The sequence below is a fragment of the Trematomus bernacchii genome, unplaced genomic scaffold, assembly GCF_902827165.1.
Source record: "Trematomus bernacchii unplaced genomic scaffold, fTreBer1.1, whole genome shotgun sequence".
Lineage (NCBI taxonomy): Eukaryota > Metazoa > Chordata > Actinopteri > Perciformes > Nototheniidae > Trematomus > Trematomus bernacchii.
This window is the reverse complement of record NW_022987723.1, coordinates 62,072-87,079: the sequence shown is the minus strand read 5'-3', so window position 1 is coordinate 87,079 and position 25,008 is coordinate 62,072. Positions and strand designations below refer to the sequence as shown.

Here is a 25,008-nt window from a genome sequence, read left to right as displayed (position 1 = left end):
CACAGAAGAGTCTACATCGTCAGCAGGGAGGGGTCTTAAAAAAGTCATCTCAGAACTGGCAAAATCCTTTAGCTCTAACCCGAATGCATTTATTCTAAGCCCCACCAAAACCTAATTTGTATTGCATTCAGTTGAGTTTTGTACTGAACATAAAAGAAAACCTCAGAATTTGCAATGTTTTTAAATCTTGTAAAGACCTATTTTCTTTGTTGAATTCTTGTAGATACAGTTTTTATGAATTGATATTCACCACACGAGCCGTATAACATCAAGCCAGCCACACACACATCCCAGGTCATCACAAACAAGAGTGGAAACTAATAACTTGAAAGATAACGCGTTCAAAATGTCTGTTTTTAAAAGGCGTCTAAAGTGGCCTATAGAGGAGGGAAGCCGTGACACTGTGTTCAAATTTAGTTTAGTACTTTGAGTAGAGCGAGACCTTGTTCAGAAAGTCAGAAGACACCACTGATAGTGTAAAAACAGAGAGAGTTACAGGCGACATAAAAGATGTGTGGGGTAGTCAGAGTGTAGCTGAGTGTTTGCTGTCCTCCAGCCCCCCCTACAGTCTGAGCTGCAGGATGGAGAGGTGTAGCAGCAGTGAGGGTTTTTGTTCAGCCTCCTCCTGTGTGTGTGTCACTGTGTTGACTCACAGCACAGAAGTACAAGCCTTTGTCTCCTGGCTGCAGATCCTTCACTGTGAACGTCCCGCTCTCAGCGTCAGGCTTTGTGGCTGAGAACTTGTCTTTGCTACCGAATTCTCCAAAATCATGATTATTGACCCCAGATCTTGTGAACACGATTAGCTCCATAGTTTCTCCTGGCAGCTGTCTGTACCAGTACATCTGGAAGTGGCTAGCATCCTTTGTGTGTCTGCAGCTCATGGTTGCATTGTCTCCCTGTGTTTTCCACAGGATGTCAGTCTGGTTGACATCGCTGCCATCAGTTAGACCTGTGTGTGTGTTAAATCAGATATACAAACATTAACATAACTTCAATGTACAGTGGTTAACTTGTTTCCAGCGCCAAGCACTTGAAAGTTGAAGTTCAGTGTCATATTTAACATAAAGCAATGTTTAGAGATACCATAAGATATGATGATGCATCACAGCGTCTCCATTTACAACATCAACAAATACTTTAAACTTAGCATCACAATCACTGAGGACAACACAGTAAAGACCCTTTAACAGACATTTGATCAAGTACATGTTTACATTATTGAACTAGGCTTGGTCATATTTAGATGTATTTCTTTGTAATTGTAACTTACTTGTAGTCCACAGCAGAACAACTAATAGTCTGAGGAGCTGTACCATGTTTGTACCACTACCCATGTTTAGTTGCACACTAACGGTCAGTCTCGTAGCACAGAGATATGCAGCTGCAGGGGGAGGGTCTCCTCGTTGTGTGATGTGGTGTTTGAGCTTCCGTGTGCACGTCTCCTCTGTAATGAAGGTAAAAGCAGAGCTGGAGGTCCCTCTACAGTCGATCAGGATCCACTGCATTCATCGGGTTTCAGACAGGCTGTTTGTGTGCGACGTTCAAAACATGAATGATTTCTGAACGTCCAATAATAGAAGATGCTTTTGAGGTTTTTGAGTTTTATCACCATAATCTTGGTTAAATTCTTTAAATCTTGTAGCCTAAAATAGAAGTTTGTAACATTGATCAGAAAGCCATAGTCGATTTGAGCCCTTGAGCCTTACAAACATGTTGATATCTTTAGAAGAAAATAGTGTAATAAAACTGCCATCAAATTAGATATTAATATGAACAAACTTCAGTTCTGATCCAAACTCCCAAATATTCATCAATATTTAGAGTTTTAACCCTTAAAGGTGGGGTAGGTAATTTTGGAGAAACCAGCTCGAGATCGCTAGAATTTGAAAATACACAGCCGGAAAAAATCTGCCACTTCCTTACAGAGCCCCTCCTCCAACACACACGAACGCGCACATGACCAATGAGGGCACGAGATAAGTTTGTGCACAGATGGAAGGCTGACAGGCAGGTAGGCCATCCAGTTATTTTAGCCGGGCCGGCTAAAATGATTGGTCGTGCTTTTTACAGTATTACGGCTTCCACAGATGACATTTATGTATGGATTTTTTGTCAAAGCACTTAAGATATTTATTGCTATCGGGATGTTAAGAGCATTCCATGGAATATAACAAAAAGTGTATCTCGAGCCGGTTTCTCAAACTTACCTACCCCACCTTTAAATGCCAGTTTGGCTACATAAATCTACAATGTTATGAAAAAAATCCCCACAAAAATATTAAAAAAATTCTGTTTACTAAATGCTAAGGTACTTTTACTTTTACATGTCAGTTATTAGCATTGACATTGTTATTCATGCAAGTTTTTCCTTATTTTCACTAAGTTTTGGAGTCTTAAATTGGTTGTCTCAATGCTATAGTCAGATACAACCAGTTACAAATAACAAAATAGATGCGAGTTCATGGCTACTATAGACAACGTTCTTGTTGCTCTGTGTTGCGTTGTTAATGAGTGAGACACACCGGAGTTGAGGATCATTGGGGTTTATTCTCCCAAAAATATAATTTACAATTTACAATTTAGGCATTTAGCAGACGCCTTATTCCAAAGCGACTTACAATGACCAATTACAGGGACATTCTCCCTGGAGTAACAGAGGGCTAAGTGCCTTACTCAAGGGCACACTAGTGGTGGTGTTCCAGGCGGGATTTGAACTCGCAACCTTCCGATCATCAACATTTTTAAACACTGAAGTGTACATCATGTCTAGATAAGAATATCCCAATTAAGAAAAATGTAAGAAGGTTGTTTTGTTTGAAATTCTCCAAATAAGTCTTTATATGACAAACGTGTTGCCAATGCAAAAAAGCTGAAAGCTTCAGTTACACTTTTATGTTTTAACATGAAGCAACATGAAGATGACGGTAATGTAAACAAAGTTGGTGTATAATGTTTTGATTATGAGGCTTGATGAACCAGTAGGTGGAGATTGATTTTTTTTTTGTACTCAATTTTGCTGTACATAGTAACATTTAGAAGTAGTGCCCGCAAGACGACTCCAAAACTCCCCCCAAACACACAGAGCTGTAGTTTAATAGATGTGTATCCTCTCCTACACTAGGGTGCACTGTTTTCATACTTTTGCAGAGAGTCAGAATTCAGAGTTTTAAAACAGTACATTTTGCTCATTTCAAAGAAACACATTTAGACCATAATGAGTTATTTGGTGCTGCCTTGCATCACCACAGTCAAAAGGACAACCCCCCACCCCCCACCCCCCACTCCCATTGCCCCCCGGGCACTGTACAATAGCTGCCCACTGCTCCTGGTACTAGGATGGGTTAAATGCAGAGGCCAAATTTCAGATTTCCCTCCTGATCTCTGGCTCCTCTTCCTCTGAGCTTCCTGCAGGTCATCGTGTTGGATGAAATATGTATTCTCACAGCCGGGGTTAGTTTTCACGTCGTACATGTGTACACAGTTCAGAGATATGTGAGATTTCACAGACCAATAATGAACTAGGAGGCTGCTGGCAACTTAACATTCAAGGAAAGAATGTTCGATGCGGGCACTGCTGTACTGCTGCTGTGTCATTCAGTCTAGTCATTATTACATACTGTACACTATGGTAGGGCTCTTTAAAAGTGCTCTGTTCATTATTATTATTATTTAAATCATTTTTTCCCTTTTTTCAAAAATCTAAATCTAATTAAAGACACCACAGTAGCATGAATCCAACTTATTGTTAGCAAAGATACATCAACCTTTTTGTAAAAGAAACCCATTATATTTACATCCCATGCTAAATCACTAGTGTTCAATGCACCTTAAAAAGGTACGTGTATCCTTGGTGCTTCAAGTCCCCGACACATATTGTAGCCCCAGCAATCTATACATGCTCAGCAGGAGTCCATTTCTGAAATTGAAGACCCCTGCACTTTGGCATTTATCGTTTTTAATTTGATAGTCTGATAAATCACCCAAAAGAGCAATTCCAAACAAATCATTTTGTATATAAAAAGTGTAACCACAGTCCATGTCGAAACCTTCCTCTACTCTAAGATGATTCAGTTAATGAACAAGAGCTCACATGATATTACATTATGTTTATTTACACAAACAACATCAAGTAATGGACACACAGAGTAGAATGTCTGGAACCTTCTTCAAATCAGCTTTTCAGTGCTGACATGAACTAACAACGTGAGTTTTTCATGAACGTCGTAATAGTTCAGCTACAAAATAAACCTCCGAAAACTAATCCAGTCGATCATTGTCTTTCGTAGGTTTTCTTCACGCTACGTAACTCATCTTGTCTGCCTCTCCATTTTTACAAAATAACAATACATTGTTTACAAAATGCCTCAAAACATACGTTAGAAATATCATTCAGACACACTTTCAATTCTTATAATAAGAACCATATTTATCGATGAACAAACAACTGAGACCACGGCAGCTTCTTCAACACTCTTTGGTTTTTGGTGCACTTGATTTTTAAGGATGTCTTTCCAGATGTAATATTGTTGTCAATTACGATAACTCCCGTACATTTTTTGCCTTTGGAATTTGTAGTGAGATGTGAGGATTGTCCCGAGTAACTAGGACATTGTGAATTAGATAACTATTCTTAGTTTAACAACAAAAATACAACTTTTGCTCTCGTACCACTAATATTTGGTGATAAAATGATGGTACATTGGTGAACTGACCCAGTATGACCAGCTAGCTGACAGAGGTGCATCAGGGGAACGTGTTGAACCCAGCCTTGTTGTGCAGAGGGATTTCCTCCGCTCCTCTGAACTCCTCCGCGATATCATCGAACGTCCGTCCTTTGGTCTCCGGGAGGCGAAACCACGTGAAGGCGAAGGCCACCAGAGCCACGACCATGAAGAGCAGGTAGACGTACGCCCCGCACACTTTCTATGGGAGGGGGAAACGAGGGCATTATTATATACAGGGTATTTTATCTGTAGTTACCTATATGGTCTCTTAAAGTCAAAACCTTGTTCCAGAAAAGGCAACATATAAAACAGTATCATTTAAAAAGATAAGAAGATACAAGAACATCAAAAAAGCAAATGTACACGCTTACTTTAAAAAAAAAAAAAAAAAAAGTATTATTTGGGTAATTTTTTTCATAAATTGTAATTTTTTTCTTTTTTTTTTCTTTTCTTATGTTCTATTTTCTTTTTTGTTCTTTCTTTAGTTAAACTATGTAGATACAGCTATATTGCAAAAAAACACGATAAAACAGAAGCCAAAAGTATGAAAATGTTTGTATAAACTGAAATAAGTAAAAAGTAGAACAATAAAAAAGATGTTTGATTTAGTTCGTTGCTCGTTGCTCGTTGCTCGTTTCCGGTCGGCTGCCATCTCTGCAGCGCTATAAGGTTCCGGTGCTTCCCAGGCTAACTATTCATTTAATTACTATTATTTCAACCTGACGTTAAAGGATTTAGCAACAGATTCATACATTTAACATTTCAGATGAATGTCTGTTACAGTACATGTTGTTTAAACCAGATGTACAGCCTGTATTTAATGTGTCGGAGATGAACTGGCTCACACAGCAGCAGGCAGACAGTAAACCCACCAGTAAGGGAGGGAAGAGCAGCGCCAGGACAAACTTCCCCCCCCAGTTGAGCATGCTGGTGAAGGCCATGGCGATGGGTCTGGCCGGCTGGTCGAACAGCTCGGCGCCGATGAACCAGGAGATGGGTCCGGGGCCCAGCTCGTAGGCGGAGATCAGGCAGAACACCAGCAGCACCTGCAGGCTGCCCAGCTCCGGCACCAGGTGCTGCAGGAGTTAAGGGCGTAGTTAGTGTTGGGGAAATATTTTCCTAGGCCCATAACTTTGACCCAGTTTATCATCAGTTTCCTCATTGAGCAGAACCTTGGGCTGCTCTCAGTGTTTTTGCCTGTTTGCGTCAGCTGATAGAGGTGTTATTATAGTGCTTTATCTTGCTATGCACTATGTTGATTATTCTCTCAGAACCAGCTAAATACATGGGTCTGGGGTAGAGATTTTCCGAAACAGAACACATGTCTTGGGAATTCTCCGGCCGAAGCTCGAAATAAACCATCAGTGTTTGCCATCAAAGTTCCTGCTCTTCCCGTGTCTCTCTGAGTCTCCATTGCTTCAGAAGTTTCCATCACAGTTAGCAATGAAAATCTTTAATTCCAGCCTCCTCAAACAATCAGACACTATATGTGCTTACATTATTCTCTTTGTTGTAGATGTGGAAACCAGGTAAGCGTGAAGCTATGTGAACATTTCCCTTTTATTTTGGCCAAACAATTGCAAATCCCGATATCATGGCATGGCAATATTCATAAAAATTAGCTTATACATTTTGAAATGGCACAAAAACATACCGTACATTTAGTTAATGTGAGGTCTTTGACTGAGCATGATGCCAGGAACTCATCTAAAAGTCATCATAAATAATTTACCCCAGCAACTATTTTTTAAATCTGCTCCACTTCTCACTTCTCTAACATGATGTTGAGCTTTTTCAGACACAACTCATGAGGCTATAAACGGTTATACTGATAATATAGATTCATTTATCGTCCCCTCCCTCTTACCAGGTTTGTCAAACATTAGCTTTCCTGGTAATATGCAATCATTGAAATACATTTTTTGGGCACAAATGAAAAATACGAAATCACACTAAGGTTCATCTCACCACCACAGAATCCACGATGGTCAGGAGCAGGTTGCACACGGCGATAGAGATGAAACCCGTCAGGAGCAATCTCCTCCGCCCGGCCCGCTCCATCAGGAAGAACTTAAAGGAAAAACAACACAGTGGTATCTCTGCTCACAGTCACCCTTTTTTTGGCTGCAACATTTTAACATTTTATAAGGAAATGGAACCTTATAATCCAAGATGTTTGTACATTTTGCCAGATATTGGACCAAGTGACACAATTTGCTGAATAATGTCCTTCAAATAAATTTCACCCGTAGTATCTTCGCCCTAATTTGCTTCATTTTTAAAGACATTTTCATTCCATATTTTCTGAGAATTATTTAAATTACCTTTAAAATTCAAGGTGTTAATATTCATTGCCAATCAATATATAAAATATAATATAAATACCAAATATGAATCAATTACATTTGAGTCTTTTATCATCCTTACTATTATTATTAATTATTATAAATAGCTGCTTCCACTTTAAAACTTTTACATGTTCTTCTAAATGTTTGTTATATCTATAGCCCCACAGCCCCAGAGGCACTGTATTTTTTTTTTTTTAAACATGCCTCTAACGGGGAGTCATGACATTATAAGTAATTTTAATCATTTCGTATTTTAGGAATATTTCAGACATGTTTTTGTTAATCAAATATGAGCTAAGACTCGAGGTTTTTGCACTCACCGCCACCAGAGTGAAGGTCAGATTGACGGCCCCCACCCCCAGCGTCAGGTATTTGGCCTGATCGAACTTGGCCTGGAACACTCTGGTGGAATAATTGATGATCTGAAATAAAGAGCAGAGATGTATTTTAGTTTAGTGGGTTATGGGACTTCTCTTTGTGTTATGGGACGGGGTATTGTCCCGACACACTGCCCCAGAATCTGAGTCAGAGTGCTGATCCTGAATAATGCATTTTATAAATACTACAGCGCTGCAAGTGAAATATTCATCAGACTGTGAGCAAGCCACGCTAAAATAGAATACAGTATGAGAAAATAACAACAGTTGGCAGTGTCATGAATTAAAACATATTGCTAGGAGACTTCAAATTCATTTTTTACGAGTATCTTCGTCCTATTTTTATTATTTGTAATCTAATTGCGTTTTTTGGACACTGACCGCGTTGAACCCGGACAGCTGGCTGCCCAGATTGATGATGAAGACGATGATGATGGGCTGCTTGTATCGGCCCTTCTTGAAGAACTCGTGGACGGTGACTCCGGTCTGAGTGTGTGCCGCCTCGTACTTCATCTCCTCCAGCTCAGAGGACACTTTCTCCGAGGATCCTCTGAGCCTCAGCAGCGCTGCACAGGTACAACATATTCATACTCATTCATATAGGAGCTGTGATACTCAAGCGCATTGAAAGCATTGTTTGTTTTTGATTCCTTGAATTCAGCCATGCATCTAAAAACTGATGAAATAAGTTCTTTAGCTCAACTCTCTCTCTAAACTGTGGCTGCAGTCTTCGTTAGGATCATTTTCTGCAGCTTCATAAACAATGCCATTAAGTCATTGGTAATGAATCTAAAGTGCCAGCACGTTGCTCAGAACTTGGAAATTCTGCCCTGTTGGATATCTCTTTGCTATAACTTCAGCTTAATGACTAAAGTATTAAAGCGTGTTCCCACCCGCCTCCGCTCTGCTCTCCTCCCCCCGGTTGAAGAGCAGGTAGCGGGGGCTCTCGGGGCAGAACGGCAGCACCATGTACTGCAGCAGGGCCGGGACCACGGACAGGGACAGCATCATGGCCCAGTGGTGCTCCGTGCCCAGAGCCGTCTCCAGACCGGCCACCTGCACACACAGGAACATCAGTTTCACTAAATATCCAGGTGTTAAAGGTCCCCTATTATACTGTTTTTCATCAATATATTATAGGTCTCAGATATATACAAAACATGTCTCTGAAGTGTTTGGCTCCAAATACCAAACAGATCATTGCAGCATCCCATAATCCCCTCTGTTTCAGCCCTGTTTCCAAAGTGCTGATTCTCTGTCTGTTACTTTAGATGAAAATAAGGAGCCACTTCAGGTGATAAGGTGGGGGGGGTTACCTTGGTTGGTGATTGGCTAATGGATACACAAGCCAAAAAAATCGTTATGACATCATAAAGTGGCCAAAATCTGATCAGCTCATTTTCAGACAGGTTTTTATAAAAATGGATCAGGACAAAAAGAGAGAGAATCTTTTTTCCTGAAACTTTCAGAGTCTCTTTACACAGAGGGGACACATGTTGATGTAGAAGAGACATGAAGAAGAGGGGACACATGTTGATGTAGAAGAGACATGAAGAAGAGGGGACACATGTTGATGTAGAAGAGACATGAAGAAGAGGGGACACATGTTGATGTAGAAGAGACATGAAGAAGAGGGGACACATGTTGATGTAGAAGAGACATGAAGAAGAGGGGACACATGTTGATGTAGAAGAGACATGAAGAAGAGGGGACACATGTTGATGTAGAAGAGACATGAAGAAGAGGGGACACATGTTGATGTAGAAGAGACATGAAGAAGTGGATTTTGCATAATAGCTGACCTTTAATACATCTTATCACTCCATTTGGTCAAATGAAAGTATCAATCGACATAATGTCCGATTGTCCGTACAGAAAACCACCATTTTGTAACAAACCCTGGACAAGCATCGTCATATTTCTCCTTCTCCGTCCTCACCATTCCCACCAGGATGCCCGAGGCGAAGGACACCTGGTTGAGCGTGGCGAAGGCCCCCCTCAGGTTGGTGGGCGACACTTCCTGTATGTAGAGCGGGTTCAGACTCATCACCAGGCCGCAGAACAACCCGAACACCAGGCGCCCCAGGATCAGAACCTCGAAGGAGCGGCAGGCTTTGGAGGCCGACATCAGAGCCGCCCCTGCCACCGAGAGGCAGTTCACGATCAGGATGGAGTTACGCCTGCAGGGGGGGGGAGAGTATCACAAAGACAGAACAGCGCTGGAAATTAAGGCTGTTTAGAAAGATTTGTTTTGGAGCTGCACAGATTTCGCGCCACAGCCTCCCTCATAATAATGACGCAAATATCATATTAGCAATATCATTCAAAAATAATCATCATCAATTATTTTTTCCAATTCTCGCAGCCATAATGGAAAATATAGGAACAAAGTGTATTTTTTGTAACCTTCCGTAAGAGTCTGCCAGGTATTTGACTCCCAGTGATCCCAGTAAGGCTCCGAAGTCTTTGATGCTGACGGAGAGCGACCACAGCAGCGTCAGGCTGTGATCTGGCATCGACTGGTTGTGCCTGGCTCTCCATGTGTGGTTGAAAAACTCTTCGATGATCTAAAGAAAAACACATTCGACATTAGAAAACATTGTAACAATTCATTTTCATGTCATTTTCTGCAGCTAGGGGTCCTTTTTAATAAAAATGATAACAAAATAAGTCATTTGGTTGCTTGCACATAAGTAAACTATAGTAAACAAGCATGGTATGTCATGTATGTTGTCCCTTTAAATGCACAATCTGTATTTTTTGCCACTAGGGGTCTCTCAGTCTAAACAAAAAAAAAGCTGGAGTTTGCTGGTGTTGTCAAGAAGTGTGGGATCATGGGAGTTGTAGTCTTTCGCTCCTCTTGGTGAGGATTCCTTCAGTGTTCATGGTTCAGGAGGTTTTGATACAGAGCAGTAAATACAGTGAATAAAGTTTCAGTTTGACGTTAAAAAACAGCCTTTCTCCTGAACGTTGAACGGCTGCCGCTAACGTTAGCTCAGCTTGTTTTTCTCTAGATTTAGTTGTTTTTAGACATTGGTAACTTGGTTAAAAAGTATTTAAGTATTCTGTGGAATTTGACAGTAGTTCTGCCTCACTTGCAGACATGTAGTGTAGTGCGGTGTAGCTGTGAGATAGTAAACTCTGGCAGAGCTGGAGCAGAGCCGCACAGTTTCAGGTTGTTACATTTATTCAGTGTTTTATTGAGAGAGTGAGATATTTGTTTAACGCTCACTCACCCCTGCATCAACCTCAGCAAGATATTCAGAGTGTTTTCATACGGAGAAGAAACCAGGACTCGCTTGTCCACTGTCTTTATGCAAAAGTTTAATCAAATGTCATTTTTCTTTTTCTCTATACTTCATTTGTGGCCTTTCTGCAAAGCTTTGTAGAATGCATATTTTGTTTTAAATGTTTCTTATTGGAGGCATTTGTGCTAAATACCACTACAGGGGTCCTGTGATAACTAAATAAAAGTATTGATTTCATAATAAAAGGCTCTAAGCAGGAAGATTTCACAACATCTCTGTGTTAAAAATCTGATTTCTGATAACATAATGTCTTTATTCCCCCCCAGCTGCTCACCTTGGCCGGAGCGTTAACGTTCCCGGTGTGGTATCCGATCTGCAGCGACCCCAGCACCACGGCCAGGATGGAGGTCAGGAGGGTGGCTGTCAGACGGGTCTGAAACAATGGAGGTCAGTCACATTCAGTTCTTTGTTAAAGGAATATATCACCTTCGCCATGACTATTTATATATCTGTTACTCACCCCATGCTATCTTTAATTTGTATAAAGACTTCAAGGTAACATGGGGTGAGTACATTTACAAATGTCAATTTTTCTAATTATATTTAGTTATAATTTAGTTATGTGAGCTCAGTGGTTTCTGCAGACATAAGCCACCCTACGACTGCTTGTAAAGGTCAAAGGTTACCTCAGTATTTTCACACACTGGCAACATGTACAATGTTAATGAGTACACGTGGTTGATGGAGCTCCTTCTGTCAGACTATGTTCATTTGTTATAAAGTGTATTAAAACAAACAAACCTCCTGCGACGCCATTGGTGGATCTGAGACGTTAAATCACTCCCTCCAGATGTTTGTGCATTTATCCTCGGACTTCTGTCGCTGATGAGACAAAAATATTTCACCAGTATTCAGAGTAGTAAAGGATTTTGTCATTGATATTTGATGAAATTAAATATCAACGCATATAGCAAGGAGACTATTCTCACACACATTGTATTAAAATGTGTAGACTTTCACTTCTAAACAAATATGTAAAAAAAAAACGGGTTATGATTGAAGCATTAAATAAAAACTTGTCAATTTATTTGATCAGATCCCGAAGAAAACATAATATATTTGAATCAGAAATAATTAAACAAATCAAAACAAATGTTATACTTGCAATGTACAGTTTGTTTCAATACCTGTGCTGCTGTGGAGGTGAGCAGATCGTCTCCAAAATACAAATCCAAAAAGTGAGAGAAAAATGTAAATCCAGTTAGTGGTCGCTGGGAGATGAACAACCACGCTTAAAACCCTTCACGTAGCTTGCTGTCATTAAAAACCAAATAGTATACCCGTTGTTTCACATATTGAATATTAATTTGAAATGTGAATGAACTTGGAGGGTTTTTTCTTTCTTAACAGTTTCATCTGTATTTTTTAAAAACAAGATTAATACTGTACAGTACATGGCGACACCTTTGCAAAATGCAGACTATGCAGCGATATACTGTAATGTCGGAAAAGTTAAAAACCAAGACTTTGAAGAGACATCACTGTAGACTTATTTTAAAGACAATTGATTAATCTGAAAATGATCTCCAGATGAATCGATATGATTTTCTTTCAAGTTCTCACCACTGATCCGTAGTGTCGTACGTTGATCCCTTCTTCATCCCTGAGTGTCAGATATGACCGTGTAAATGTTCCTCAGTGAACACACACACACACACACACACACACACACACACACACACACACACACACACACACACACACACACACACACACACACACACACACACACACACACACACACACACACACACACACACACACACACACACACTCCCAGTGATGAAGTCTCACCCAGCTGGTGAATTTGTTGCCGTCCTGACAGGAAGGCCTCTGGTTCTCAGGATCAGCTGATCCCTGTCCTGAAACTGACTGAGGATCAGTTCCTCTGCTGCACACACACATCATATTATCGCTCAAAGAAACAAGGCGACTGGTCCCAGGTCAGTGCTAACAGGCAGCTCATCTGCATGTAGAACACTGAGTTGGCATTTTGGCAATCGCACAGACACGTGCTTTGTGTGTGTGTGTGTGTGTGTGTGTGTGTGTGTGTGTGTGTGTGTGTGTGTGTGTGTGTGTGTGTGTGTGTGTGTGTGTGTGTGTGTGTGTGTGTGTGTGTGTGTGTGTGTGTGTGTGTGTGTGTGTGTGTGTGTGTGTGTGTGTGTGTGTGTGTGTGTGTGTGTGTGTGTGTGTGTGTGTGTGTGTGTGTGTGTGTGTGTGTGTGTGTGTGTGATCACTTCAATGGAAATGTCACGAGTGTCTGATGAACGTGCGTCTCATTAAGCCTTTCTAGGGACTGTAACACATGTCTGATGTCATCTATGGAATACTCCAACAACAGCTTTCGGTCTCATAGGATTTTCCAAAACACCCTACAGTAACTGATCTCCTCTACATTTGTAGGATAATTTGAGTGACCTATACTTAATATTACAGCAAATATGATGAACAAATAATATATTATTATAGATTACGCTTCACCTTGCTGTCACAGGACTTTATGTTCACCACCAATCTGTAGCACAGAAAAAGAGAGTAAAACATAATTAGCACGGGGGGGTAAAATGCGTCGTCCACCTGTGAGCAGCTGTGTTCCTGCAGCTCTGCATCACCGTGACGATACGCCTGTCTGCAGCGTGAACTCTGACCCCTGACCCCCCCCTGCAGGCAGACCCCTGACCCTGCACAGGCCCGGCTGCAGGGCAGGTGCTGGGCATCACCCCCCCCCCCCCCCCCCCTCTACTGCTAATGTTTAGCTATCACAGGCTAATTGCCCTCTGATTACCTGTAATGGTGTTTGATTTGTTTCTAAGTGTTTCAATGCAACCAAAGGAGAAACTACTGAATACAATCACATCCAAAACATGTGGAGATGTGAAATATAAGGTGTGCTCTGATGCAACTCTAACATGTACAGATATCCTGTGTTCCTCCATGTTCTTTGTTCAAATTCAAGACTGTATCCCCTCCATTTAAATATGCAAAATTAGTAAACATTTTCTAGTAGTAGTTCTGAGTAGAATCTGTTAAAAGTACTTTTTAAACGTACAAAATTGATTGTTTTTCCAGGAGGGATACAAACAGTTTTGAAGGGAAAATGTGATGTTAAAAATCTGAGTTTGTCCTTCACGCTGTTCGGCTGCCGCTATCGTTAGCTCAACGTGTTTCTCTGATGACTTCAGATCCAAAAGTGGAGGAAGATTTAACTGGCAGCCCAATTATACACAGATGTCTCCTTTTTACCGAAACACACAGACTCAAAACAATTGAATAAATAAGTTTCACCTTAAAAATCTGGGTTCTTCTGATGCAGTTTGGTGGATTTAGGATGGAGAGTTTACGAGCTTACCGCTAACATTAGCTCAGCTTGTTCTTCTGATAACTTCAAATCCAGATGTAGGTAAGTATATGATACAAATGTGGATTAAAACTTGATAAACAGTGCAACAAATGAATACTCAAAACAGACATGACAGGAGAACAGAGGAACTTTACTCTATTACAATGATACTGATTTCTCTGAAACTACACAACTCTACTAAATATATAGCATAGGTTTAGGTGTTTTAATGCAGAAATGCTACATTTTATACCTTATAAATATCCCCACGTCAGTTAGGTAAGCTAAATGTTAGAAACACAGCTTGTCGACCTCCTGAAACATGACTGCAGCACCTGTACTGCACGCACGTCACTTTCTCTCAAAACCCCAAATTCCAGTCCTCACCTATGAAACCCCTTCCCTCCACCCCACCTCCAACAAAGGAGAGAACACACACTCTCTAAAAACACACACACACACTCTTACATCCCTAAGCAGCTGCGTCATTACAGACTCTTTTGAACTTCACACTGGAAGTCAAAAGCCACATGTGTCGGTACAAGACAGATGTACTGCAGCTGCCTGTGGCTCCAGTTTCATCTGTGATACAACCCCCCGCCTCCCCCATTCAGAAACCCCCCCCATCACCAGAGCCCCCATCCCCCCCCCCCCCCCAATGCCTCCCATCATGCACTGACAACATCCGCACCTTTGAAGTCCCATCACTAAATCAGCGAATCCATGTAATCAAATGTTTATTAAAACAGGTTAATTTCAGAAAATGGAAATTGTTTTCACGTTTAAGTCGTTATTTAAATGTTTTCTTGACTAAATATATATTTTCTCTAGTTCTTTTCTCACACATATGTTGTTCTTTCATAAGACTGTTGTCTTCTGATTGGTTCGTTTTGTATCTTAGTGTCTGTGTGCTTCTTGCTCTTATTAATTTTTCTAAATTATTTGACCTTTTTTACAATTTCTTCTAATTTCTTCTTAGTTTTTTAGTTATGGTTTGTTTGACCCACTACATTAAGGGTAGTTTCGTTTATATAAGACACATTTATTATGTGTATTCATCGGTTTTTTATGCCTTCTTAAAATATCCTCCATCTATTTTCTAGTCAGCTTTAGTGCTAGGTCTCCAATAAAAAGTTACACATGAGTCCCCATTAAAGTTCGAAATATTGCAAGACATATAACATCACATTCTGTAAAGATATTTATTGTCAGTTCCAGGAATTCAATGTGTTGACTGTAGCATGTGTTGAATACCTGCAAACAGAGGTCAATATGTGCAGTCTGCAGGGAAGCATTTGAACCTCTAGGGGGCAGCAGTCAACGCTTTCTTCAGCTGCACAGGACTGAGTGTAAACCCAGTGCAGTGTGATTAGATGTGGTAAAAAACATCTATGAAAAGTCAAGTGGGAAGAGAAGAGAAACATTGTAGTTCTTGAAAAAAGAAAGGGGGAAATAACTTCATCATTTATAAACGTATTGTTAAATAACCGCATGTTAAAGGTAGGGTAGGTAAGAATGGAGAAACCAGCTCGAGTGCACTAGAATTTGAAACTACGCAGCCGAAAAAAATCTGCCCCTTCCTTCAGACTTCCTTACAGAGCCCCTCCTCCAACACACACGAACGCGCACATGACCAATGAGGGCACGAGATAAGTTTGTGCACGAGATGGAAGGCTGACAGGCAGGTAGGCCATCCAGTTATTTTAGCCGGGCCGGCTCAGATGATTGGTCGTGCTTTTTACAGCGACACGGCTTCCACAGATGATATTTCTTTATGTATTTATTGTCAAAGCATTTAATGTTTTCATTGCTATCGGGATGTTAAGAGCATTCCATGGAATATAACAAAAAGTGTTTCTGAAGTGAATTACCTACCCCACCTTTAAGTAAAAATAATCCCTGGTATGTTTGTGTTTCAGATGTCCTGATGAAGGGCATCTGCAGACCTTTTTCTCGTTATGGACACTTCAAATGTGTGTTTCAGTTCAGAAAATTCCCAGAAAAGTTTTACAAACCCAGGTGTCTGCAGCTGCTGTGTGCCAGGATGCACTTCATAAAAGGGTTTTATTTTTACTCTTCTTTTGTTCTTTTATCAGTGTATTGGTTCACAAAGATCAGGCCATAATGCGGCCTATGATAAAGCAGTAAAGTATTGTTTGTGCACAGCCATACATCTGCACCTCAAGCCACTTAATGTGCATCGACCCAAAGACAACACGCCTCCGAGTAGATCTCACTTTTAGATGCTTCTCAGTGGAAAAGTTACCAAGAAGCTCAGCAAGACAGTATTCTAATAATTCTGCTTTGAATTGTTGTACTTTTACTCCACTATATTTCTTAACAGCTGTAGTTACTGTAGTCACACATTTAGATTATTAGTTAAAGGTCCCATGTCATGCTTTTCTGGTTATTACCCGTCCCCTTGTGTGTTATGAAGGTTTTTCTGCATGTAAACGGTTTGCAGAGTCAAAAACCCTCAAAGTACACCCTGTAGCGAGTAAAACTCTAACACAGAAAAGACCTGTCTATGCTGCCCCAGAACGCCTCGTTGGAGATTTCTCTTTTTCCATTTGTTTCTTCCGGGAACCGCATGACGTCATGCCAAAATGGACCAATCCGCGGAGCTCCTCACACACCAGGACCTTTAGCGTAAATGTTCAACTAACAGGGAGTCCCATTGACTTGCATAGAGCTCCCTGCTTGGTAATAGACGAGTTGGGATGGCGGAGAAATGCTCTCCGCAGACCCATTCTCACAGCGTTTATAAACCTTTTTCTTACTCAATATCAAGCCACACTTATTGTTTTTACTTCGGCTGTGAGTGTCCCGACCAATCAGAGCACACTGGGCTCACAGGGAGGGGGGGGGCTGGAGCTCCAACAAGCCGTTTAGGACAGAGAGTGAATACACATACTATACAGAGATGCTGTATGAGAAACCAATGTGAGTTTGGAAAATTGCACAATATACATCTATTCTAGTATACCTCAACAATGGAATTATGATCAGTAGAAATGGCCATAAAATGGGACCTTTAATACAAAATATAACTGACCAATAAACTTTAATTATAAGTTAAAAATATCCAGCATGTAAAGTCATTTAAATGAGTGGGAGAGAAATATCCTCTGGAGGGAACACAGGGATTTTAGCCTTTGCAGACCATTTACATGCACACAAACCTATATTACACACTGCAGGAGAGGGAAACCACTTAAAAAATAATAAAAGGTCTTCTTTGAGTGAGATTTTCAATGCAGGATATTTTCTTACTGAGTATTCTTTCAGTTCAGTTTTGCTACTTTGACATCTGAAATCTTCTTTCACCACTGCTCCCCGTCAGACTGACAGTCATCTGTAGGCCACATTCGCTTCAACCCCCCCCCCATGATTAGCAGTGATTACTAGCCTGTTAGCATGTGCTCTGCTGCTGGTCTGGAAACGTTCAGCAGACACAGCGCTCAGTGTTCGCCCTCCAGCAGGAACACGTTTCTCTTCTCTACTTCTTGGCAAAACCGTCCGCTTCCAATGAGACGTGACTGGATTTGTGATTGTAGTGGATTAAGCAGCAGATAGACACTGTGTGCATTCTGCAGAGAGTGTCGTGATGACAGGAGTCGTAAAACACCAGCTGAAATAGTCAAATAACCCCGGCGCACATTAAATAAACAGCGCTCAGAGAACATTAAACACAGACTGGGCTAAGCATTTCACGTGAATTAGCTACTGTAATGTTTGACTCGATGTAAACACACAGGAATTATTTTCTTACAATAAGTCAGACTGACAAAGAAGTAAGTGACATATAGCCCATAGTAACATTTAGTTAAACAATCATTATGTACAATGGATTTACTCTTGGAGGTATGCAGATGAACACACAACTTCAAAAACAGGACATTTAAACCACAAACTCACCAATATTAAAAACTCAATTGTTCCCAAATGTGAGGAAGATTTTTTTTTATTTACATTCCAAAACATGTTTATAAGGTTATTTTCAACTTTCATTTCTTCCTCTGTCTTTTCCCTCTTATTCAGACACTCTGGGGTGGCACATCTAAGTATGTTTTACACAGACAATAAATGAGCTTACATACACAAAATATACTCCGGTGTTTCTTGGGACACTCAAATATTTATTTTAGGACCGGGCTTTTAGTGAAGGCCACATCTTGTTTACAATAACGGGAGAACATGACGGCAGATATTAACGGGACACTGAGACGTGTAAACATCTTACTACATTTACTGTCTGGGGTTAGTCATCTGAAACACCTCATTTTTCCCGGTACTTAAAAGAAAAAGTCTCTGCATCGTAACCTGTTTTGGAAAATCTAATCCCCACCAGGGGGTCTGCGTCACGGTTTGTTGACGTTGTTGCGATTTGTAATGGGAAGACTGAGTCAGATGATAAAAACAAACAAACACGACATGCAGAATCCACCACTAACACATTTAAAATAGTCAGGTTTGATTGTGTAGAAAATGCACATTAACTAATTAAAGTAGCCACATTGACGTAACTACACATAAACAACAGAGTGACAAAAGATTTCCTTCATTGTGGTTTGACCTTAAAGCTGCATTAGTCGATATTATTTTATTATTAATAACACATTTTACAAATTAGTTGTTTATTGGATGTATGTAGGAACTCTTTGCCTGATGAAAATGAACTAAATTAACCTTTATTTTGTATATAGACAGTAGAGCAGTGATGTAATGAATAGTGTTAGCTCAAACTTGATACAAAAGTACAAAAACAATGAAGCCCTTGATGCATCTGTGCAGACAACATGCTAATAACATACAACATAATGGTCCTGCATTGCTTTCTGGTTGCACACAAGTACTTCATGTATCTGTGTGGTAAGAAATTAAGTGCTTACATCTTTGCAAAAACAGTCTGTGATGAACAAAAACAAACACATGTTTAAGTCAATTTCCTTCATTGTGGTTTGAACTTAAAGCCATCTTAATGAATACGATTGTTAGTATTAATAACACACTTTACAACGTGGTCTCTGATTGCCTGATTTATGAACTTAAATTGTATTTTATTCCTATAAAAATAGAGACAGTAGGACAGTGATGTGTATCCGGACATCATTTAACACCAGCTACTGTAGAAAGACTATTTCTTGTTAGCACAAACTTTATACAAAAGTACAAAAATAACAAAGGCGTTTTTTGCAGACAACATGCTGGTTACACACTGATCTGGTTGCACTAACACCTTTAAGTATATGTGTGGTAAGTTATTAATGAAGTTATTTCATTGAGCTTTTCCCCAAAGCGATAGGTACTGAACAAAAACACCTTGTTGACAAATCTGATTTTTAGGCATCTTTTTCATGATGGTTTGAACTTTTAGTATTAATAACACATTTTGTATTTGATGAACACGGGCGCTGATTGAAAATGAACTTTTAGAGGGACAGTAGAGAAGTTGCATCAATAAAACCAGCTACTCTAAAAAGCCTATTTCTCAATTGCCCAGACTTTATACACAAGTACAAAAACAATGAAGTCCTCGAGGCATTTTGTGCAGACAACACACCAACATGTGGATGACACACCACATGTTGGTGTTGCATTGCTTTCTGCCTGCACAAAAAGTACACCTTTACTAACTGTGTTCTAAGATTATAATTTTTTCAGCTAACTTTTCCCGACACAGGTATAAACTGAGCAAAAACACATTTGCCAAAATGTTAATTTATCTGTACAGTGCAAGGGGATTCAGACAGCTTTCTCTGTGCTGACACATTAGACTTCATGGTCACAGTTTAATTATCATACTCATTAATGCTCACACACAACATTCCTCTGAATTGTTCTACATTATCTTAGCTCCTCCTTCTGAGTGTCGAGCATCATTCTGACTCACTGTATGAGTTACCGCTGGGCTCATATATGTAACGGGGGAAATGTAAATTTAATAGCCACAAAATGTGCCTGTTGTGAGGCAGACTAAACACGAGGGGAAACGTGGAAACATCCTCCAGTGGTCTTCTTTTTACAAATATATCCTCATTCTTACCTAGGCCTTTTTCAGTCACTTCCAGAGAAAAACAACACGTACAAACAGAAAAATGTCAAACATAGGGAGGAGAAAGTGCAAATATTTTGGCGCCGCTTGTTTTTTTTCTTGTGTTTTTCTGGAACTTGTAAATTTTTCTGCTCCATCTTTCTCTTTCCTGTCAGCAAGCGTACAGATGCCTTCCCTCTGTGCCCTCTGCTCTCGTCTCAGCTCTGGGATCCTCCTCTGCTCACACCAGACGACCTACTGGGAAAACACAAAGAGGGGGGGGGGGGTCACTCGTCTGGTTTTTAGTTTCCGGCGTCCAGATGCAGACACACATCGCGTGACAAGACAATGACAGGAGCTCAAAGACTCACACACACACATTTAGTAATTTATGTTACAAACATAAACCATATCTAGTAATGCAGTAAAACCATCATGGTGCGCATGTTGCTTATTTTGAATGACAATATGTAAAGCAGATCTGCCATCTGCAACTAAACTATAGCTGGAAAAACGGATCTATAATTGTCAACAAATAAATGAACCCCAAACTGTTTTGAACATTTATTTATCTATTTGGGTTTTCAGTATTCTCGGATTTCAGCTTCTCAAATGTGAATCATTTCTAGTTTCTTTACTCGTACACATGAGAGCAACCCATCAGGTACTCTCCCTTTACCTTTATGGCCCCGCCCCTTTTTTGGTAAACATATCTGTTATGATTTCACTGGCGGTAAATACAAATGCTGAGGTCTTCAGATCAAAACTAATGTACAAAATCTTGCATGTTTTTTTCTACAAGGTGCCCAGATATGATGGTCAGTTAGGCATACAGTTACAGCATATCATTGGAGATCAATGAGCGGCGTTGATAAGCTGAAATGAAAGGCATTAAGGAATGGATGCAGGCAGCAGCTAACACTGAAACTGGGATTTGACTGTTTACTGTGACGATTGACATTAACTGACAGAAAGGAGAGGAGGCCTTGGAGTGGAGCAGATGGGTAAAGAGTTTAGATTGCTTTCAGATGACTGTCAGAAGGGTGTGTGTGTGTGTGTGTGTGTGTGTGTGTGTGTGTGTGTGTGTGTGTGTGTGTGTGTGTGTGTGTGTGTGTGTGTGTGTGTGTGTGTGTGTGTGTGTGTGTGTGTGTGTGTGTGTGTGTGCTGCACGATTTGACAGATATTGCGATTTGTTTTGCGATATTTGTTTTTAAGCGACCCAACGGAAGTTTATTGTAATCAACGTGCTCCCGTCTCTAGCACCCGAGCTACGAGTGGAAGAACTAAACTAAACTTACATGAAACTTCCGTTGGGTTGCTTTAAAGTCAAGCTTCAGTTTAAGATTCACCCTGTAATAGATGTGAAACATGTGATGGAGCATTACTAACCTGACTCAGATGGTTTGTTTCACCAAACCCTCTAGGAAAGCTCCATTGGAAGCCATTTGGAAAAGTATTTCAAAAACACTTGGCAGGTGATTGGATCAATCACCTTCTATCATGGGCCACTTCTGATTGGTTAACAATGGCTGGTACATGTGGAGCACAGCACTTCTGATTGGTGTGGATGACTGACATACAATAAAAAAAATAAAATGTAATAAAAAAATAAAATCGCAGGCTTTGCGATTTTATAATCGCATAATTTCAAATTTCGATTTAAAATCGATTAATCGTTCAGCCCTAGTGTGTGTGTGTGTGCTCTTTCTGTCAGCAGTGAAACAGTCCGGCTGATCCCTGAGTCTCAGACCGTGCAGAGTTTCTGTTCAGACTTTAAAGCTTCACCTCTCCTCCGTGGCTCCATAAATCACAGATTAGCTTCCAGATGAGCGAGTCCTGCTCTGAATGCTTTACCTATACTTTAAGTGTTTTAAATAAATATTATGACCTCTTCTGTCTTCCATGACGAGGGGGATCCACATGGCTCCTGACTTCGCTGTCTCAGCCGTGACATTTTCATATAAATAAATGTTCATTTTTGTTACCGTCTAATACACTGAAACAACTTGTATCCACCCAGTTCATAAAATATTTAGCTTCTCTAAACGTACACATATGAACGACATTACCTGTAAACGATATAAAAGGAAGGTTTCTTTCACAATATCTTTTATAAACACAAAAAACGTAATCCATGGGGCTATGTTGCTACGTATAATAAGCATCGACTGTATGTTATAAAGTCATGATTAGTAAATCCATCGACCCACTGATTATGAACAGTTTGTATAAAAGTAAGAAAATGGGACTAAGGGGAACTTATTCTGCTTTTTGGGGTAAATATTGGATTTGATATCATTATGTCTTCTTGTGATAATATGTTAAACATTAATCGAGCAAGTATTCTAGATTGTTTGCTTGGTTTGGACCCTATCATCGGGAGGAAGAGTGAAAACAAACATTGCTATCCTTTGTTCTGACAACTTTAATTTAGGTGAAAACCGGAATTGTAGAAAACATGGAGATATTTTAATACTAAAATATCTTGTTCCAGGATTCACACCAGCTGTTTTTTCTACTGCAGTTTTTCCTAATTTTTTTTAAGGCGATATATAAACAAGATTATGCGACGGATTAAAAATAATTCGGTGCATTAACTGTCATAAACTTCAAATGTTACAAAGAAAAATGATCATACTTTTTGCAGATAATCTTTCAATCCGACTCTGTATCTGCATAACGTTTGACGTGAGATATTTTACATTAGCGAAGGGTCTGAATATGCTCCCCCAGCTGATTGTTCCACCTGTTAAACTGCAGAGATACATTTCCCTCTCCTCTCTCGGTGAAGTCATGCCGCTCCTCTCTTCAGCTCAGATAAATGTCTCTGTTGTACGGAGCCTCAGGAGCGCTGATGAATCGCCTTTGCAATTACGAGGCTCCAGAGCCGCTCCCCCCCCCCCCCAGTCACTGAGGACACTGTCTGCTGCATTAACAACACAAAGCCCCCCGGCCTCTCCCTGGACACCTTGGCCCCACTCGTGATAAAGAGCTGAAAGCAGAGCCTGTCTGCTGGAGAATCGCCTCGCCTCACCTGGGACCGCACGATACAGACGCTTGGCCCGAGAGCTGGGAATCATGGTAAACCTGAACATGTGGAATCTGGGAGAGAAGGCTGAAGAGAGACCGAGTCACAGCAGTAGTGATGGTGAGGAAAACACTGTTTCCCTTTGCTCTGCAACCCTCAATAATCTAAGATAGTGTTTTTCAATAAAGTAATCCCTTTGAAACTTTCTGACCAGCACACAAATATTTTTGGTAGCCAAAAGAATCCTAAACAGAGAGGATCAGTACATCCCTGCTCCATCAGTGTTTCATTTACTAAACTAAAACCTTCCCTAACTACACTCACACACATTTCCCTCATAATAATATTCCTACAACAACTTTCTACTCTCCATCGTACTCGCCATCAACTGTTGTTGCTCACTTTCACCCCGGAGCAACCCCTTGCCTTAAAGGGGACCTATCATGCAAAATGCAATTTTTGATGTCTTTTATACATAAATATATGTCCCCGGTGTGTCGGGGAACTCACGCAGCGTCAGAAAATAAAACCCTCTCTCTTTTCCTCCGTACCCAAATCTCTAAAAACGGGGCTACAACGGAGCTGATCCAGATTTGCGTCCGATATGACGTAATATCGGAAATGTAGGCTGGCTTTACACCCACGGCCCTATCAGAAACGTTGCTATCAGAAACAATGCCGGACTGTTTTGGACGTAATATGGTCGGTGTTGACATTAGCATCGCTAACACTCAGAGCTAACCTGTACTGGAGAGCATGTGTGTGAAGAAGCAGGAAATAAAAAGGAACTCACCTTGTGGTATAACCGGCAAGAGAGAAAGCCTTTGAGCTCCATACTGTTTCAGAAATAATCCTTGATAATCCATGATATGGCGTTTCATCACGGCAGTATTTAGTTTAGACAGTAGCTGCCGGGTCCCGCATGAGCTCAGCCCCCTCTTTTTTTTTTTATCAATTTTTTTAAAGCTTTATACCCCAAATCAGCACTTTTGAAACAGGAAGTGAAATAGAGGGATATGAGGCATGGCTAGAATGGGTGATCTGTTTGGTATTTTGAACAAAACACTTCATAGACATGTTTTTTATATATTTTTTTATTCTTTATATATCTGAGACCTATGCTATTGCCTAAAAATAGCATGATAGGTGACCTTTAAACAAAGAGTATATTTCCAGTAGGTGAGAAGCGCTTCTGACATCGACAAACTCCTGTTGTGTGCTCCATGTGTAAAAGGAAAAGACTGGACAACCTCTTCAGACATTACCGGAGTTCATAATGAGCAAACGTCTCCAGTGTCACAGCTCTCTCTGTTGACATCTTTACCTTCACCACAGCACAGTGTGGGCAGCTGATGTCACAGTAATTAAAACACTGGTGGAGAGGAGTCATTACTGTTGGCTCTCAGAGGACAAACCTCTAATGGTCCTGCAGCTCCACAGCCAGCTCTGCCCCATAATGCCTCCTTTCATTAACTGCTAATGATGGACAGAGCCAGGACAAACAGGAGAGGAGAGAGGAAGAGGGGATGAGAAGACGAGTTTGACAGAAAACAGCAGACGGGAAACAAGAAGCAGAACATGTCTACCATCTGATGATGTTGTCAATGCAAATGTCCCTTAAGAAAAGAGCAGAAAGACTTAAATGGTCTTTGTCAAGTTAAGTCAGTGTGGAAAAGGTATCCAGGTCATTTACTTTATAGTAGTAGTGTGAAGAAATGCTTCTTCAACTGAAAGTCCTGCATTCAAACTTTTGCATAAAAGTATGAAAAGTTAACTCGGAGCTGATTTATTTGACTTACAGCTGGGTTTTAAAGTGTTAGTTTGAAGAGACTCAACAGTCAAGGCA

The 25,008-nt window shown here is 40.4% G+C and overlaps 2 protein-coding genes and 1 gene segment (V, D, J or C); all 3 read right to left on the bottom strand.

The window, feature by feature from the left end:
• Positions 1 to 112: 112 nt before the first annotated feature.
• LOC117493843 lies at positions 113 to 1,355 on the bottom strand. The segment is given in 2 exon segments: positions 113 to 952; positions 1,274 to 1,355. Coding segments are annotated over 2 exon segments (402 nt in total).
• Positions 1,356 to 4,746: 3,391 nt separating this feature from the next.
• Positions 4,747 to 11,516, bottom strand: LOC117493879 (solute carrier family 2, facilitated glucose transporter member 1). The gene is made up of 10 exons (XM_034144460.1): positions 11,502 to 11,516; positions 11,035 to 11,133; positions 9,859 to 10,019; positions 9,392 to 9,632; positions 8,346 to 8,508; positions 7,834 to 8,018; positions 7,396 to 7,497; positions 6,696 to 6,797; positions 5,600 to 5,803; positions 4,747 to 4,926 (listed from the first exon to the last, which is right to left on the bottom strand). The coding sequence occupies exons 1-10, from the start codon at positions 11,514 to 11,516 to the stop codon at positions 4,747 to 4,749; spliced, it is 1,452 nt and encodes a 483-aa protein (XP_034000351.1).
• Positions 11,517 to 18,033: 6,517 nt separating this feature from the next.
• smoc1 (SPARC related modular calcium binding 1) overlaps positions 18,034 to 25,008 on the bottom strand; it is a 51,767-nt gene continuing 44,792 nt past the window's right edge. For all 5 annotated transcript variants that reach the window (XM_034144449.1, XM_034144452.1, XM_034144450.1 and 2 more), the window contains exon 14: positions 18,034 to 20,392. In XM_034144449.1, the coding sequence (XP_034000340.1) occupies positions 20,376 to 20,392 (17 nt within the window). In that variant the 3' untranslated portion in view covers positions 18,034 to 20,375. The remainder of the gene's footprint in view (positions 20,393 to 25,008) is intronic.

Coding starts and splice junctions, on each gene's coding strand:
- LOC117493879 (XM_034144460.1), bottom strand. Junction 5,804..6,695: donor CCATCGTGGATTCTGTGGTG/GTGAGATGAACC, acceptor TAACTCCTGCAG/CACCTGGTGCCGGAGCTGGG. Junction 4,927..5,599: donor TGCTCTTCCCTCCCTTACTG/GTGGGTTTACTG, acceptor CCCCTCCCATAG/AAAGTGTGCGGGGCGTACGT.